Here is a 20,055-nt window from a genome sequence, read left to right as displayed (position 1 = left end):
TAGTATTTCAGCTAAAATGATTTATTTTAGTTTGAGTTCCTTCTCGTTGTTCAACTATTTGATATCAACAAGCAAGGCTATCAGTTCTGATTAAAACAGATTTGGAGATCTCAGTTATAAAAACAGTAAGGGACAGTCTGTGGGAAACAGAGTTACGCCATGTAAAAATTTAAGTGTCTTTCTTTATTCATATTAGTTGATAGTTCCACGATGAACCGAGAAAAAGCAGCTCTGTCTGTAGTTTCAGACTCTCACTAATCACAACTTTGTGAGCATGTATGCAAAGTAAACACTGGTAAGTGCCAGTAGCAGTGTTCATGGCAGGAAAATGCTTTTCGGGACGATTTGAACAAATTTGAGGATGATGTGGATAACGAAGACTCACAAGGAAGCGGTTGAAATAGAAACATTGGAACGTGCCCTGAATTTTTTTTATACCGGAAGAATACACCAAAAGAAACACTGTCGCAACTTTAGCTGCTAAGGTACACTGCAGGTATTTTTTTAATGTTGAAAATTGCAAAATCCATATCTCGCCAGGTGGTTAGCGAATTGTACACCCGTACCCCTGCAGCTGTAGCAGACAGCGAATGTGCAACATAGCAGGTGCATAGCATTGCTTGACGGTGCACAGGAAACATAACACCGCACAACGCGATCGTAATATGCAAAGCGAATTCAGTTTCCGTTGCTAGTTTCTCTGGCACAGTTGTTTAGCGCTCGAATCTTCAACTCACTCAACATGTATAATAACTGGCAGTTCGCTTTGCGATTTCACTGATAAGAATGGAGATAAAACGTAATTATTTTCTTCGTCCTCTTTCTCTATATGCTTTGTAAACCCCAGTTCGTCTAAGCACATTTACTTTGCCCTGAACTGGTAAGTGTTAGTTGTCGTACCCTTTTGAAGCTCACAGAACCTTTTTTGAACGTGGTTAAGCTAGCTAAGACTGCAAACCTCAACGAGAAGAAACAGGGTCGTCACTAGTATCGCTCTTCCTAGATTGTCTAGAGCGAACTGGAATTCGTCAGCTAATCTGACTGTTTATTGAATACTTAATACAATTTAGTGACGATAATTAATCTAAATTCTTCAATAAAGATCAATTATTGAACTTAAGAAACGTAAAATACTGAATAAATATGACTGGTGATAATTAATAAATGGGCGGGAGACGAAATATTACAATTGACTTGATTTATTTCTAAGTTCACACGTAAATGGGGAGTACATGTACTTTATACACGCTGGCGCCTGCTCACTGCTAGCGTGAAAGGCGACTAACATTTATTAAAGTCCAATCTGAAAAAAGAAGCGGAAATTAGGACACGTTTACATACATTCATACAATAGGACAGTTACAGTTAATACATAATCATGAGGACAAGTAATGGTAGCTCTCTTTAGTCTCAATAAGCCCGCGCGCCCAGGAAAGTGGCACGAGGACATGAAAATTGGGTGCGATCACTTAATCATGAGGGAAGCAGTTTAGTTAAAACAAATCACACCCTAATTTAATGAACGGTATCCCGCTCTCCTACGCTACAGAACACTAGGGAAACACGTAAGGCGTTCCACGGGACAAGGGAAGATAATACCAACAACTTCAAAACATACAATAAACTGATCATTCATTCTCAAATCATACGTACCCACTAAAATTCAAAGAGAAGGGAACATATATGTACAGAATTTAATTATGATATGAAATTTGAGGTTGATCATTAGGTAACGTTCACAAACGCGAACATACACTGGCGTCTACATGTACAATCTCATCTAATCCGTCCTACTCAGCATTCAGTGAAATAAGACATGGCAGGTGTCCGTGACACACCGCCACTGGCAATAGCTTTATGAAACGACTCCTTTGTACCTTTTCAATTGCTAATAGCATCTGCCTTTGTTCAAATGGCTCTAAGCACTATGGGACTTAACATCTGAGGTCATCAGTCCCCTAGACTTAGAACTACTTAAACTAAACTAAGGAAACTACACACATCCATGCCCGAGGCAAGATTCGAACCTGCGACCGTAGCAACCACGTGATTCCGGACTGAAGCGCCTAGAACCACTGGGCCACCGCGGCCGGCCATCTGTCTTTGTGCGGTCCCAGAGTTGTACAGTAATGTGGAATCCAATTGATGTTTTCAAACTTGCGAAGGTGACATATGAAGAACGTGGTATACAGTCGAAATCAGTTTCCTCTCTTGTGTTATTTAGTAGGAAATTTTCTGGACAGTCATTCGAATGATATCAATATTTCGTTGGAAATTGTGTGAACCTTAGAAGAAACAGGAAATAACTCTGATGATTCCATGAATTTTGGTTGAAATGATGATTATTGTGCTAATTAAAGTCCAGGAAAATACAGTACCTTCCTAGTCCAAAGAAAACATTACAGTCTTAGACATCAGTGACAAAAAAGGCTGTAAATAGTTTGGTTGAATGAAGTAGGGAGAAAATGCTTATATTCAAGGCTTGTGCCAAGCCAGTTTCAATTTGGAAAATCTGAACTTGAATTGTATAAATGAGAGAAAGAATCACACATTCTACGAAATATGTGCCAAAATTAAACTCGCAAAAGTGTGAAAAAACTATTCTAATACTTTAGAACTGTTTGTGAGAGTGAATGAACCATTACCGAGAGAGATTTACGAGACTGGGTCCTCTGAAATGGAAGTGAGGTCAACATCTGATTTCCAGGCATCCTAGACCTACTTAAACAGATTCAGAGAATTACACGCAATAGGAAGTTGCAAAGTACGATATTTACTTCAAGTAAACATGCAGAGGACTTGTCATTAGTAGGTAATAGTATAGAGGAATTTGCACCTGATGTAAAAGAAATCTTCTTATTATCCCCAGAAGCTGTGTATAAATCCAGCCCCTCAGTTTTTAAGCAAGAACTCCGTGCAAAACACACTTTATCATTTCGAGCGAAAAATGACGAAGTAGCTTTGCAGTCGACCAATGCTAATATACATTCGTATACAACAATGCTACCGATAAGTATCTGTAGATTACTGTTTCCGCAGCTTTATATTTTCTTCGGGAATCTCAAGGTAAATTCAGGCCAAAAATTTAAGAAACGACTGTTTAGTTGCAAGATTCTTGCAATAGATATAACAAAATCTGCAAAAACTGGAGAGAATAAGTGTTAATACTACATCCGAACGTTTTCTTACCAATTGCAGAAAATAATTAATTGCTTTCGTTGACGCTTGGACTGGACATAACAACATCTCTGTCCGTAGAAGGACGCCGAAAAGCCTGTTCATATAATTCGGATTCCTTCAGGAGCTAATACTGTGATTCAGCCTCTCGATAATCTTTCAACAGTGTGACGCATTTTTCAGATAATTGTCGGACAGTATTACATCAGATATGTCTTCGTCATTTCAGGTTTATCAACCGAACAGTAATGTTAAACTTACGACATTTTGCATCATCAATTTGCATCATTACCTTTTACGAAGTTGATCAAGTATGCATGGTACGTAGCACTATATTCAGAACAACAGTCTCGACCATTTCTTCCTCTATCCGTATTCTGTCTGAATAAAACTATCAGTTATTGCGAAGTAATTGAATGCATTAATTTTTCTTTTATTAGGTGTGCCTGACGTATTGAAAATATTGGTTTTAGTTATCCAAAAGGCACTTAGCATTTTTGTGACGACTACAGAGAATAAACAAGAAACTGTTCATTGTTAGTAAAATAAACGTTACTGAAAAATTATCATAAAAATTATTGTACAGGAATTGTTATAAAATATTTCATGTCAACAGATTAAAGTACCGATTGGCTGAAGTTGTCTGTACTGTAACGTCATACACTGTCTTGATGTTCGTTCCTCTACGAGACACTTGCCTAACAATTACATCGAAACAGGTTTGTTATATATATAAACTGCTATGATTTGATTCATTTTTGGTATAGCTTAACTGCATAAAATTCACATGTGTGTACTACGGACTTCGCGCTATAGGTCACGGGTGCGTCTGCTTATTCGCCGATTCGCGCGGTAGGCAGGAAGGGCTCTACAAACCGTTGTTACAAGCGTCTCTTCGTGCGGCAAAAATGAGCAATTTTCATATATTTTAAATGAGATTTGCAGTGCACCTTAGCAGCTAAAAATTTTCAAGTGATTTTTTTTTTCGGTGGATCCTTCCCACACAACAATTTTCAGGGTAAGTTTCGACGTGTCGGACTGGAGCATTTCCTAGTCACATAAAGATGCTGACTACGTTCCTGAACGCAAATTCTCTTCAAAACTTGTTGCACGTATAGTAAAGAAGAATAATTATTTAAGCAAGTAAATACTGTTAAGAAGCGTCCCTTATCATAGTTTACGTACATTTTACGCGGCACTATGATGGCAGTTAGGAACCGATGGTTGTACAGTACACGATCATGAAAGCCCACAATAAGGAATGTAAGCAGTCGGCGAGGTGAGTTTTAGCTTTCTACTAATTAAATCGTATGTAAGAAGGGCTCATAAACTGTATTATAAAACTGATTTACTCAGATATCGTAGTGTAACACTAATTTGCCACGTATTTTACGTTTGCTTGACTGTTAACGCTTGCAGGTTATGCTCTGCGCGAAATTCTACCAGGCGGCTTCCTCTTCCACATCCTTACCCCCAATCCATATTCACCTACTACTTTTCCTTCTCTTCCTTTCCCTAATATCGAATTCCAGTCCCCCATCACTATTAAATTTTCATTTCCCTTAACTATCTGAATAATTTCTTTAATCACATCATACATTTCTTCAATCTCTTCATCATCTGGGGAGCCAGTTGGCATATGAACTTGTATAACTGTGGCAGGCGTTGGCTTCGTGTCTATCTTGGCTACAATAATACGTTCACTACGCTGTTCGTAGCAGCTTACTCCGCTCTTCTAATTTTTAATCCTCATTTAACCAGCTCCTGCGTTACCCCTATTTGATTTTTTATTTATATCCTTGTATTCACCTGACCAGAAGTCTTGTTGCTCCTGCCACTGAACATTAATTCCCACTATATCTAGCTATCATTTCAGGTATAGAATACTATCTTCAACAACGACGTGTAGATTTGATAATTATGTCGCATTTTGGGCGAAACTGCACAAAGAAGAAACAAAGGAACATTAGGATGTAATGTAGCATATCTCAGGCCGACGTAGACAATCTGACTCAACAAAGATGGGACGGTAGATCTCCTGTGTCCAAGAAAGAAGCCTAGCATCCGTTCGAACTGACTCAGTGAAACACAGGAAATCATAAACTGTATAACCCTTTGGATGCTGAAACCTCTGTATTCTCAAATACGAGTGCAGTGTCTCCAAATCGATCGTAGATAAAGTGGAGATTTGACGTACAATTTACTCCTTGTTAATCTGTCAAAACACACACACCACACACATAAACAAACACATAAATTTTATTAGACACAGAATGTAGGCTGAAACTACACCGACATGAGGCGTCATTTACACTTGAGTATGCCCCTGAGATTTGGCAGAGCGTAGGCACTCTGCAGCGTTTGCATGCAGTGTGTATTGCCTACAAACCAATCATCTGTTTTAGGTAAAGGTGATAGACAAAACTTCCAAAACACTTTCCTCCGACTAGTCGGTATTAAGGTTTTCTCTTCGAAAATCACTGTAAATTTGCTGCTGTAAGTAGTACAAAGATGCTGCACACCTGGTTAGTAGACCCTGCTAGTTCGGGCCGGCGAATTCATTAATACGACGCCTAGCGCCGCCGAGAATCATCAGTTAAAATTTTGTCTCTAACTACATCTACATCTACATTTATACTCCGCAAGCCACCCAACGGTGTGTGGCGGAGGGCACTTTACGTGCCACTGTCATTACCTCCCTTTCCTGTTCCAGTCGCGTATGGTTCGCGGGAAGAACGATTGCCAGAAAGCCTCCGTGCGCGCTTGAATCTCTCTAGTTTTACATTCGATCTCCTCGAGAGGCATAAGTAGGCGGAAGCAATATATTCGATACCTTATCCAGAAACGCATCCTCTCGAAACCTGGACAGCAAGCTACAACGCGATGCAGAGCGCCTCTCTTGCAAAGTCTGCCACTTGAGTTTTCTAAACATCTCCGTAACGCTATCACGCTTACCAAATATCTCTGTGACGAAACGCGCCGCTCTTCTTTGGATCTTCTCTATCTCCTCTCTCACACCGACCTGGTACGGATCCCACGCTGATGAGCAATACTCAAGTATAGGTCGAACGAGTGTTTTGTAAGCCACCTCCTTTGGTGATGGACTACATTTTCTATGGACTCTCCCAATGAATGTCAACCTGGCACCCGACTTACCAACAATTAATTTTATATGATCATTTCACTTGCAATCGTTCCATACGCATACTTCCAGATATTTTACAGAAGTAACTGCTACCAGTGTTTGTTCCGCTATCACATAATCATACAGTAAAGGATCCTTCTTTCTATGTATCCGCAACACATTACGTTTCTCTATGTTAAGGGTCAGTTGCCACTCCCTGCAACAAGTGCCTATCCGCTGCAGATCTTCCTGCATCTCGCTGCAATTTTCTAATGCAGCAACTTCTCTGTATCATCCGCTAAAAACCGCATGGAACTTCCGACACTATATGCTAGGTCATTTATATACCGGGTGATCAAAAAGTCAGTATAAATTTTAAAACTGAATAAATCACGGAATAATGTAGATAGAGAGGTACAAATTGACACACATGCTTGGAATGCCATGGGGTTTTATTAGGGAAAAAATACAAAAGTTCAAAAAATGTCCGACAGATGACGCTTCATCTGATCAGAATAGCAATAATTAGCGTAACAAAGTAAGACAAAGCAAAGATAATGTTCTTTACAGAAAATGCTCAATATGTCCATTATTCCTCAACAATAGCTGTAGTCGAGGAATAATGTTGTGAACAGCACTGTAAAGCATGTCCGGAGTTATGGTGAGGCATTGGCGTCGGATGTTTTTCAGCATCCCTAGAGATGTCGGTCGATCACGGTACACTTGCGACTTCAGTTAACCCCCAAAGCCAATAATCGCACGGACTGAAGTCTGTGGACCTGGGAGGCCAAGCATGACGAAAGTGGCGACTGAGCACACGATCATCAACCAATGACGCGCGCAAGAGATCTTTCACGCGTCTAGCAATATGGGGTGGAGCGCCATCCTGCATAAATATCGTACGTTCCAGCAGGTGTTTATCAGCCAGGCTGGGTATGATGCGATTCTGTAACATATCGGCGTACCTCTCACCCGTCACGGTAGCAGTTTTGCTGTCCAGCGCCGTCTGTAGTACATTTTGTAAACTTTGTTTCTTTGTTCTAATAAAATCACGTGTCATTCCAAGCATGTGCGTCAATTTTTATCTCCCTATCTACATTATTTCGTGGTTTATTAAGTTTTCAAATTTATACTGACTTTTTGATCACCCGGTATATTGTGAAAAGCAATGGTCCCATAACATTCCCCTGTGGCACGCCAGAGGTTACTTTAACGTCTATCCATTGAGAACAACATGCTGTGTTCTGTTTGCTAAAAACTCTTCAATCCAGCCACACAGCTGGTCTGATATTCCGTAGGCTCTTTGTTTATCCGGCGACAGTGCGGAACTGTATCGAACGCCTTCCGGAAGTCAAGGAAAATGGCATCTACCTGGGAGCCTGTATCTAATATTTTCTGGGTTTCATGAACAAATAAAGCGAGTTGGGTCTCACACGATTGCTGTTTCCGGAATCCATGTTGATTCCTACAGAGTAGATTCTGGGTTTCTAGAAATGACATGATACGCGAGCAAAAAACATGTTCTAAAATTTTACAACAGATCGACGTCAGGGATATAGGTCTATAGTTTTGCGCATCTGTTCGACGACCCTTCTTGGAGACTGGGACTACCTGTGCTCTTTTCCAATCATCTGGAACCTTCCGTTCCTCTAGAGACTTGCGGTACACGGCTGTTAGAAGAAGGGCAAGTTCTTTCGCGTACTCTGTGTAGAATCGAATTTGTATCCCGTCAGGACCAGCGGACTTTCCTCTGTTGAGTGATTCGAGTTGCTTTTCTATTTCTTGGACACTTATTTCGATGTCAGCCAATTTTTCGTTCGTGCGGGGATTTAGAGAATGAACTGCAGTGCGGTCTTCCTCTGTGAAACAGCTTTGGAAAATGGTGTTTAGTATTTCAGCTTTACGCGTGTCATGCTCTGTTTCAATGTCATTATCATCCCAGAGTGTTGGATATGCTGTTTCGATCCACTTACTGATTTAACGTAAGACCAGAACTTCCTAGGATTGTCTGTCAAGTCGGTACATAGAAATTTGCTTTCTATGTCACTGAACGCTTCACTCATAGTCCTCCTTACGCTAACTTTGACATCGTTTAGCTTCTGTTTGTCTGAGAGGTTTTGGCTGCTTTTAAATTTGCAGTGAAGCTCTCTTTGCTTTCGCAGTAGTTTCCTAACTTTTGTTGTTGAACCACGGTGGGTTTTTCCCGTCCCTCACAGTTTTACTCAACACGTACCTGTCTAAAACGCATTTTACGATTGCCTTGAACTTTTTACATAAACAGTCAACATTGTCAGTGTCGGAACAGAAATTTTCGTTTTGATCTGTTAGGTAGTCCGAAATCTGTCTCCTGTTACTCTTGCTAAACAGATAAATCTTCCTCCCTTTTTTTATATTCCTATTTACTTCCATATTCAGGGATTCTACAACGGCCTTATGATCACTGATTCCCTGTTCTGCGCTTACAGTGTCGAAAAGTTCGGGTCTGTTTGTTATCAGTAGGTCCAAGATGTTATCTCCACGAGTCGGTTCTCTGTCTAATTGCTCGAGGTAATTTTCGGATAGTGCACTCAGTATAATGTCACTCGATGCTCTGTCCATAGCACCCATCCTAAACATCTGAGTGTCCCAGTCCATATCTGGTAAATTGAAATCTCCACCTAAGACTATAACATGCTGAGGAAATTTACGTGAAATGTATTCCAAATTTTCTCTCAGTTGTTCTGCCACTAATGCTGCTGAGTCGGGAGGTCGGTAAAAGGAGCCAATTATTATCCTAGCTCGGTTGTTGAGTATAACCTCCTCCCATAATAATTCACAGGAACTATCCTATTTCACTACAGGACAAACAACTACTAACAGCGACAAACACGCCACCACCGGTTGCAAGCAGTCTATCCTTTCTAAACACCGTCTGTGCCTTTGTAAAAATTTCAACAGGATTTATCTCTGGCTTTAGCCAGCTTTCCCTACCTATAACGATTTCAACTTCGGTGCTTTCTATCAGCGCTTGAAGTTCCGGTACTTTACCAACGCAGCTTCAACAGTTTACAATTACAATACCGATTGCTGCTTGGAGCCCGCATTCCCTGACTTTGCTCCGCACCCTTTGAGGCTGTTGCCCTTTCTGTACTTGCCCGAGGCCATCTAACCTAAAAAACAGCCCAGTCCACGCCACACAACCCCTGCTACCCGTGTAGCTGCCTGCTGTGTTTAGTGAACTCCTGACCTATCCAGCGGAACCCGAAACCCCACCACCCTATGACGCAAGGCGAAGAATCTGCAGCCCAAACCGTCGCAGAGCCCTCTCAGCCTCTGATTCAGACCCTCCACTCGGCTCTGTACCAAAGGTCTGCAGTCAGTCTTGTCGACGATGCTGCAGATGGTGAGCTCTGCTTTCATCCCGCTAGTGAGACTGGCAGTCTTCACCAAATTAGATAGCCGCCGGAATCCAGAGAGGATTTCCTCCGATCCATAGCGACACACATCATTGGTGCCGACATGAGCGACCACCTGCAGATGGGTGCACCCTGTACCCTTCATGGCATACTGAATGACCCTTTCCAGATCTGGCATGACTCCCCCCAGTATGCACACGCAGTGCACATTGGTTATCTTCCCCTCCCTTGCACCCATATCCCTAAGGGGCCCCATTACGCGCCTGACGTTGGAGCTCCCAACTACCAGTAAGGCCACCCTCTGCGACCGCTCAGATCTTGCAGACTAAGGGGCAACCTCTGGAACAGGACAAGCAGCCATTTCCGGCCGAAGATCAGTGTCAGTCGGAGACAGAGCCTGAAAACGGTTCGTCAGACAAACTGGGGAGGCCCTCCGTTCAGCCCTCCGGAATGTCTTTCGCCCCCTGGCACACCTCGAGACGACCTCCCAGTCTACCACAGGTGAGGGGTCAGCCTCAATGTGGGCAGTATCCAGGGCAGCCAAAGCCGAAGCCCGATCGGGGGATGCGTGGGACGAGCTGGCCGTCCCCGACAAACCCCCGTCCGGACCCCCACAGTGATGCCCATTGGCAACAGCCTCAAGCCGTGTGACCGAAGCCAACACTGCCTGAAGCTGGGAGCGAAGGGATGCCAACTCAGCCCGCAGTCGCAGTCCCTGTCCATGTTAAATACTGTTGTGCAAAGAACGTCTGAACTAATCTTCAGAGAGCACAAACAATTAGACACAAAATTTAACCGGTTATTAAAGTACAAGACTGCCTCGTAAATGCAGTAATGCTGCTACTTGTGCACTGCTGAGACACTGCTCGGCGGCAGAAGGCTAACTGTACTGTCAGTAGCGTACAAAGACTATTTGAACGAAATAAACAAATGACAGACGTCTCTTGTATTACTGGAATACTGCAGAGAAATGTTATATAAGGTTCAGACACAGTAGCAGACGACAGTCGAATACTAACAGATTTCGTTTCATTTTGCAGCATCCTGTACGCTGACATCGTCGGCTTCACCGCCATCTCCTCAACCTACTCCGCGACAGAGCTGGTGAAAATACTCAATGAGCTGTTTGCACGCTTCGACCGGCTTTCGGAGGTGAGTAGCAAGTACCAACACCGTCTGGTTAAACGATTTCTGGAAATGTGAATATGAAACATTATCAGAAACAATTTACAATATTTTCTTACATTGAAAACTCCTACAATTAAACTCTGGTTATACGTAGTTGAGCTACATCAATGGAGAACTGCACACCTCATTAATGTGATACATATGACATTAGAGAGTTGAGGGTATAGAAGGAATTATTATTATTCCCGCTGCTGCTGTATGTAAAAGATGCAGTTATCTGATTTTCAGTAAGCAATAAGTATTTATCTTCAGTTCTAAGACATTACAGCGAGTTGTCGTGCGTGGAGTGTGACGCAGTTGGTAGCATCGCCACCTGCAGTCCTGCGTGTCGCCAGTTAAATTCTGACCGCGAGCAGAAATTTTTTAAGTAGTACTTATCGTTTCTAGGAGGTTCTTTAAATAACTTATGTTTGTGATTTTTATAAATTCCCGAATATTCAATATATGTATAAAGACTATCTGGAATATTATTTTTATATATAAATAGTTGCACTATCCGTCCAGGAAGTCAGTTCTAATCTGGCTTTTCGTAATAAAGGTGCTTTCATTGTAAAGTGTTGTATTTCATTTCAGTGTCGCTCCAATTAGCCTACATAAAAGCCGGCTGCATAATAGCCGTCACCTACACAGACAGGAACCAGAATATAAGCAGTACATCTTTCCTAATGTCCATATATTCAGGAGACCAATGGATTCCAAGCTAGCAGTAAGCACCACACCAGGCCTCCATCAGGTTTTTTTCCCAGGCCGCCGCTCAGGACCCGACGAAGTGGCTGAGGGGATTCAAAAGAGTCACGAAACACAACAATTGGGATGAGATGTATACTTTACTTGGACGCTACAGCACAGCAGTGGTTGGAATACAACGAAGCTCAATAGATGCGATAAATCCAAGGCCACATTGACAAAAACATTTGGTGACAATCAACAAGTGAATCTGAATAAGACAGAAGCCGATAAAATATGACATTTGATAAAAGCCGTCGCGCAAGATACGTCCCGAAGTCTTTTGGTGAATCATTTCACAACCACAGAAGCATGCATTAAGTTGTGCCAGCGCATCGAGGAAATGCAATGGAAAAGAGTTGGCAGTACTTGTGGAAGATCACCATGACGTCGCCAGTCTCAAAAAATGGTTCAAATGGCTCTGAGCACTATGGGACTTAACATCTGAGGTCATCAGTCCCCTATAATTTAGAACTACTTAAACCTAACTAACCTAAGGACATGACACACATCCATGCCCGAGACAGGATTCGAACCTGCAACCGTAGCGGTCACGCGGTTCCAGACTGAAGCACCTAGGACCGCTCGGCCACACTGGCCGGCGTGCCAGTCTCATACACCAGACTGTAAGATAGCACAAAGTCAGTCATATCTTTTATCTTCGGTATGTAAACATATACTGAAACATAAATGGTCAATGAGACCATAAACATATTTTTTCGACGATGATGTCTCAGAGGCAGGGGAGGTTTGTTTTAACATTTTAGCATGCACTTGAGAGTGGCTATTAAGGCGAAATCATGATTACGTGAAATAAATAAATTACAGTCAAACGGGAATTTCTTTAAAAATTATACATGACTTTGGTCTTCTAAGAAGCAAAAATCAGTAGTAGGGAATGTTAAAGTTTTATGGACCTTCGACACCTGTCTCAACCACCAGTAGTACATGCCATGAAGAATGGACTCGGCCAACTCGGACTTAAATTACAAACGTCAAGCGACAACCCAGCATCCGACCGACGTAGGTACAACCAACTCTTTCAATTATAGCGCCCCGCAGAAGAACAGAGAGAATGGAGGACAATATTCTTATCTGCTTTCACTGTGGACACCCTGAGAACGTTGTACGCTACTGTAGAGAAAAAAAGATGAGTATTCGGGGACTATTATGCAGCACGATCTCAGCCATAACAACAGCCCTTATCATATCAGTCCAATATAGGCGATTTAGGAACTATTGCTCTTTGGTATATGCTAAAATATCTACATGACATTAGAGTGTTACACTACAGACAATAAATTATTGTTGGGTGCAAATGTATTTCTTAAAATTAAAAGCAGAACAATGAAAGAACACAAACTGCATCAAGAAAAATATACAGAGTTTATGAAAAACTTTTCTTTAAGTAAATACAGACATATTCTTAGTCTCGTAAGTACTATAACGACACTGTTGGTGAATTTAATCCTGAAACAGGCAATTACGATGTTAGAGGTCTATGGTAACGGAAATAAGATGTATGTTATATCTGGTACATACAGTGATACTGCAGTGCATCATAAGCAGGTCACTCAGATTTACCGGAGATATTCCATTATGTTTATCCGTAATGACAAGCCCAGCCCTTGCTAGATGCAATAGAGGCAAGTCTACGTATGACTTCTCGTGCCACTTGCGACACTCTGGGATGAGTTGTTGCTCTTAACCACCACCACTCCATAGGTGACTGTACCTCATCTGGATTTCACATCAATAGATATATGGAAATTTTCTCGACAGTTTCCTGCTCCTCTTCCTAAGATGCAAAGACACACTCTTTGCAGGTTTTGTAGGCGTAGATGTTGAGGTTTTGTCCTCTGTATGACATTCTGCAGATAGTACAGCATGACGGTATGGAGAACAAATACATTATATTGCGTGCCTACCAAAATATTTGGTGCACTGTCCGCATGAATTTACGTCTTTACATTACTATAGGACCAAACACTGAGGACGTCAGTACTGATAATATATTTACTTATCAAAGCTGCATAACATCGAGTTTACCATGAACTGGATCACATCTGGAAGATGTTGCGGCATAAACTTCCTCTATCTGTTATCAAGCGTTGCTTTAGATGAAGCACCTGTCGTACTAGAAATAATACAAGCAAATGCACTGGCTTCATTTCCATTTTTTCGTTTAAGGGATTTCGAGCGCTTGCTTTCAGCAGTTCCTTTTAAAATAATATGGCACACCGTCTGCTTTAAATACGATCTCTTATCCAGTTGTAAGTGCTTAAAATATTTAACCAAAATCTTAATTTTATTTTTGTCAGCACAATGTTCCTGTACATGGTACACCAGCGGCACAAGCAACTGCGGCGTCGGACTATTGTCAACTTCCGTAGCCTCAGTAGCGTCTTGGAATACTTCGAGAAACTGAACTGATTTGTCAGATACCTGATAATATCACTTCCTAAACAAGTGTTTTTTCCCAAATTCATAAAACCTTCAGCAATTTGTTGATGGTCATGAAGACGAGTCTCACTGTGCTGCTTTACCGTAAACTGCAACCAAGAATATTTCACATGGACACGCCTTTTTAAGTGCATTAGGGCATTTCTCGTTGATTTCAACGACACGTTAACTTTAGGACAATATTCCTGCAGTTACACTCATCGAAAAAAAGTTTCGAGAGTTCTGTAACCTGTACAGAAAAATGGAACAGAGATCAACATAAACATCATTTCCACCCTTTTTATTGCTCATGAAAACCACACATTGCATGTTGTACCATCATACAGCGAGACATTCAGAGGTGGTGGTCGAGACTGCTGTACACACCGGTACCTCTAATACCACAGTAGCACGTCCTCTTGCGTTAATACATGCCTATATTCGTCCTGGCATACTATCCACAAGTTCATCAAGGAACTGTTGGTCCAGATTGTCCCACTCCTCATCGGAGATTCAGCGTAGGTCCCTCAGAATGGTTGGTGGGTCACGTCGTTCATAAGCAGCCCCTTTCAATCTATCCAAATCAAGTTCGATAGGATTCATGTCTGTAGAACATGCTGGCCACTCTAGTCGAGCGATGTCGTTATCCTGAAGGAAGTCATTCACAAGAAGTGCATGATAGAGGCGTGAATTGTTGTCCATGAAGACGAATGCCTCACCAGTATGCTGCCGATATGGGTGCACTATCGGTCGGACGATGGTATTCACGTATCGTACATCGGTTACGACGCCTTCCATGACCAGCAGCGGCGTACGTCGGCCCCACATAATGACAACCCAAAACAGCAGGGAACCTCCACCTTGCTGCACTCGCTGGACAGTATGTCTAAGGCGTTCATCCTGACTGGGTTGCCTCCAAAGACCGACGATTGTCTGGCTAAAGGCATATGCGACACTCATCGGTGAAGAGAACTTGATGCCAATCCTGAGCGGTCCATTCGGCATGTTGTTGGGCCCATCTGTGCCGCCCAGCATGGTGTCGTGGTCGCAAAGATGGACCTCGCCATGGACGTCGGGAGTGAAGTTGCGCATCATGCAGCCTATTGCGCATAGTTTGAGTCGTAACACGTCGTCCTGTGGCTGCAAGAAAAGCATTATTCAACATTGTGGCGTTGCTGTCAGGGTTCCATCGAGCCACAATCCGTAGGTAGCGGTTATCCACTGTACTAGTAGACCTTGGGCGGCTTGAGTGAGGCATGTCATCGACAGTTCCTATCTCCCTGTATCTCCTCTATGTCCGAACAACATCGCTTTGGTTCACTCAGAGACGCCTGGACACTTCCCTTGTTGAGAGCCCTTCCTGGCACCATGTAACAATGCGGGCGCGATCGAACCGCGGTATTGACCGTCTAGGCATGGTTGAACTACAGACAACACGAGCTGTGTACCTCGTTGCTGGTAGAATGACTGGAACTAATCCGCTGTCGGATCCCCTCCGTCTAATAGGTGCTGCTCGTGCATGGTTGTTTACATCTTTGGATGGATTTAGTGACATTTCTGAACAGTCAAAGGGAGTGTGTCTGTGATACAATATCCACAGTGAACGTCTATCTTCAAGAGTTCTGAGAAACGGGGTGATGCAAAACTTTTTTTGATGTGTTTGTTTATCCTCAAGAGTGTGGCGAAGAGCGTTACTAACGGGAGTGATTGTTGTGCGGAAGGAACAGTAATTCTATTCTCGAGTGCTTTTTTACATTTGCCCCCTTATCTGTAACGAACGTAACCTTCGGCAGCTGGCTTGTAAATATATCTAACTTGATCGTGTTATAGTTTCCGTCTTCTGCTATATATTTGTAGCACTTTTCTCCAAATCAGATGGGAAATCTGCTAAAAACTGGACCCGAGTTTTCCACTGGAACTCTCGCCAAGATTGAATGCATAGTAAGAGTCAAGTAAGAGGGGCGCGTCTTTCCACGTGCAAGTTGTACGCGCACGCACCATCCTCCCTACCTTGCATCACTTGGGGGACCATAGCGAAAATGTAATAGTCTGCCATTTCATTTTCATTGCAAAAAATTGCTGATGAATGAAGAAGCATGCCCCTTGCACTTGCAGTTGGGTACTGTGCTCCTGTTCCTGTCAGTGTTGTGCAAGACGTAGAAAGCGTTTTCCTGCAACAGTGTTAAACGGCCGCCAATCTCCTGCATCCATAGTTACACCCTTATCCATGTCAATGGATTCAGCTGGAGTTGGAAGGTAGCCACTACTATATACCTGACTATTAGGAGAAACTTTGCAGATATTCAAGTGTTCCAACAGCATTCTGGTACTGTCACCACGGAAAGTTAATATCTTACGACAGCCACTACATTCCGCAAAACCAACAATTCTTTTTTAATTCTCTTCAACGTGTGTAAAATGTTACCATACCGTGCTTTTGCCTTTTTCCTTCAGACGAGTGTAGGTTTCCTCTTCCAGTTTCAGGGAAACTTTCTTTTCTCTTCTACACATGTTCTAATTCTTGGCCGTTGGGAGGACCTTCACCGTTCTATACGTATTTCTGACAATATTATTATTATTATTATCTTTTTTTCCTCAGACTTAAGTCTGGTTAAAAATGGAACGTGACGCGGACCTCGGTCAAGCGTGACTTCCTTGTAACTGTATGGTATATGTTATATTGCATTTAGGAACTTTCGGGTCATTGAACATGTATCAATAATTACAGATTTTTGTAGTTGTATATATATATGTTTGGATGTAGCTGTATTGCATTGATGTACTGGTGGATATTGTGAGGTATGACTCCTGTAGTTGATAATATAATTGGTATAATGTTGACTTTATCCTGATGCCACATGTCCTTGACTTCCTCAGCCAGTTGGATGTATTTTTCAATTTTTTCTCCTGTTTTCTTCTGTATATTTGTTGTGTTGGGTATGGATATTTCAATTAGTTGTGTTAATTTCTTCTTTTTATTGGTGAGTATGATGTCAGGTTTGTTATGTGGTGTTGTTTTATCTGTTATAATCGTTCTGTTCCAGTATAATTTGTATTCATCATTCTCCAGTACATTTTGTGGTGTGTACTTGTATGTGGGAACGTGTTGTTTTATTAGTTTATGTTTTATGGCAAGTTGTTGATGTATTATTTTTGCTACATTGTCATGTCTTCTGGGGTATTCTGTATTTGCTAGTATTGTACATCCGCTTGTGATGTGATCTACTGTTTCTATTTGTTGTTTGCAAAGTCTGCATTTATCTGTTGTGGTATTGGGATCTTTAATAATATGCTTGCTGTAATATCTGGTGTTTATTGTTTGATCCTGTATTGCAATCATGAATCCTTCCGTCTCACTGTATATATTGCCTTTTCTTAGCCATGTGTTGGATGCGTCTTGATCTATGTGTGGCTGTGTTAGATGATATGGGTGCTTGCCATGTAGTGTTTTCTTTTTCCAATTTACTTTCTTTGTATTTGTTGATGTTATGTGATCTAAAGGGTTGTAGAAGTGGTTATGAAATTGCAATGGTGTAGCTGATGTATTTATATGAGTGATTGCTTTGTGTATTTTGCTAGTTTCTGCTCGTTCTAGAAAGAATTTTCTTAAATTGTCTACCTGTCCATAATGTAGGTTTTTTATATCTATAAATCCCCTTCCACCTTCCTTTCTGCTTAATGTGAATCTTTCTGTTGCTGAATGTATGTGATGTATTCTATATTTGTGGCATTGTGATCGTGTAAGTGTATTGAGTGCTTCTAGGTCTGTGTCACTCCATTTCACTACTCCAAATGAGTAGGTCAATACTGGTATAGCATAAGTATTTATAGCTTTTGTCTTGTTTCTTGCTGTCAATTCTGTTTTCAGTATTTTTGTTAGTCTTTGTCTATATTTTTCTTTTAGTTCTTCTTTAATATTTGTATTATCTATTCCTATTTTTTGTCTGTATCCTAGGTATTTATAGGCATCTGTTTTTTCCATCGCTTCTATGCAGTCGCTGTGGTTATCCAATATGTAATCTTCTTGTTTAGTGTGTTTGCCCTTGACTATGCTATTTTTCTTACATTTGTCTGTTCCAAAAGCCATATTTATATCATTGCTGAATACTTCTGTTATCTTTAGTAATTGGTTGAGTTGTTGATTTGTTGCTGCCAGTAGTTTTAGATCATCCATGTATAGCAAATGTGTGATTTTGTGTGGGTATGTTCCAGTAATATTGTATCCATAATTTGTATTATTTAGCATGTTGGATAGTGGGTTCAGAGCAAGACAGAACCAGAAAGGACTTAATGAGTCTCCTTGGTATATTCCACGCTTAATCTGTATTGGCTGTGATGTGATGTTATCTGAATTTGTTTGGATATTAAGTGTGGTTTTCCAGTTTTTCATTACTATGTTTAGAAACTGTATCAATTTAAGATCTACTTTGTATATTTCCAATATCTGTAGTAACCATGAGTGGGGTACACTATCAAAGGCTTTTTGGTAATCAATGTATGCGTAGTGTAGGGACCTTTGTTTAGTTTTAGCTTGATATGTCACCTCTGTATCTATTATCAGTTGCTCTTTACATCCTCGTGCTCCTTTGCAGCAGCCTTTTTGTTCTTCATTTATAATTTTGTTCTGTGTTGTATGTGTCATTAATTTCTGTGTGATGACTGAAGTTAATATTTTGTATATTGTTGGTAGGCATGTTATGGGGCGATATTTAGCTGGGTTTGCTGTGTCTGCTTGATCTTTAGGTTTCAGATAAGTTATTCCTTGTGTAAGCGTATCAGGGACTGTGTATGGGTCTGCAATGTAACTGTTAAATAATTTAGTTAGATGTGAATGCGTTGAGGTGAACTTCTTTAGCCAGTAATTTGCTATTTTATCATTTCCAGGGGCTTTCCAATTGTGTGTAGAATTAATTGCTCGGGTGACTTCATGTTGCAAAATTATCACTTCAGGCATTTGTGGTATCATCTTGTATGTGTCTGTTTCTGCTTGTATCCACCGTGCATGCCTGTTATGTTGTACCGGGTTTGACCATATGTTGCTCCAGAAGTGTTCCATGTCTGTTATGTTTGGTGGATTGTCTATTTTAATGTGTGTGTTATCTATTGTCTGGTAAAATCTCTTTTGGTTTGTGTTGAATGTCTGGTTTTGTTTCCTTCTATTTTCACTTTTTTTGTATCTTCTAAGTCGTTTGGCCAATGCTTGCAATTTCTGCTTTTTTTCATCTAATTGCTCTATTGCTTCTTGTTGTGAGATTTTACCTAACCTTTTTCGTTTTTTGTCTGATATTTCATTTCTTATAAATTGTGTTAGCTGTCCGATGTCTTTTCTCAGTTTTTCTATTCTGATCTGTAGCCTGTGTTGCCATGCTGGTTTTGTGGGTTTCTTCTGTGTGTTGGTTGGTTCTGATCTCTGCCTAGTGTGTATATTTAGTGTAGTGAGTGCTCCTATATAAACCAGTAGTTGTAACTCTTCCATAGTTGTGTTTTCATTTATTTTGTTGTGTATGATTGTGTTGATAGTCTTTATTATTATTATTATTATTATTATTATTATTATTATACCATTACCTAAACGCTATCAAGAAAACCAAAACGGTTGCGAGTTGCTTGCAATCTGGTCTCTTCAGTGTTTTGCACTGAACTGTCTGCATAGGGCTGCATTAGCCGGCCACACAAGAAAGGATGTTAGGGACAGTCCTCAGTTGTTTCCAACGGATTATGGAACACCTGCAGTCTACTCCTGTGCATTAATGGAGACACGACCTGGAGGCCGTTAGCTGCAATTCTCGAAACAGCCGATCCGGCCTCAATAGCTGGGAGCACATATGCGGATTTCGCAGTGACGGGCCAGGCCACCTTCAGAACGCCCATGAGTTTCCTAGGGTGCCTACGTGACAGCAAATTCTAGTTGCTTCCAGTACGTTGAGGTTGAAGGCAACTGACCACATCGAAAAACTTTTTAGTTTGTAACGCAAAAGACCTTGTTTGTGGACAATAACGCTG

General features: G+C 41.3%; 1 protein-coding gene across 1 annotated transcript in view; it reads left to right on the top strand.

The window, feature by feature from the left end:
* The window catches only part of LOC126146011 (adenylate cyclase type 3), a 923,811-nt gene that overhangs the window by 527,380 nt on the left and 376,376 nt on the right, over nt 1–20,055 (top strand). The window contains exon 4 of the mRNA XM_049915594.1: nt 10,737–10,848. Coding sequence (XP_049771551.1) covers nt 10,737–10,848 — 112 coding nt within the window. The remainder of the gene's footprint in view (nt 1–10,736; nt 10,849–20,055) is intronic.

Source organism: Schistocerca cancellata, chromosome 2 (assembly GCF_023864275.1).
Source record: "Schistocerca cancellata isolate TAMUIC-IGC-003103 chromosome 2, iqSchCanc2.1, whole genome shotgun sequence".
Classification (NCBI taxonomy): Eukaryota; Metazoa; Arthropoda; class Insecta; order Orthoptera; family Acrididae; genus Schistocerca; species Schistocerca cancellata.
The sequence above is the reverse complement of the archived record's forward strand: the minus strand, read 5'-3'. Positions and strand labels throughout refer to the sequence as shown.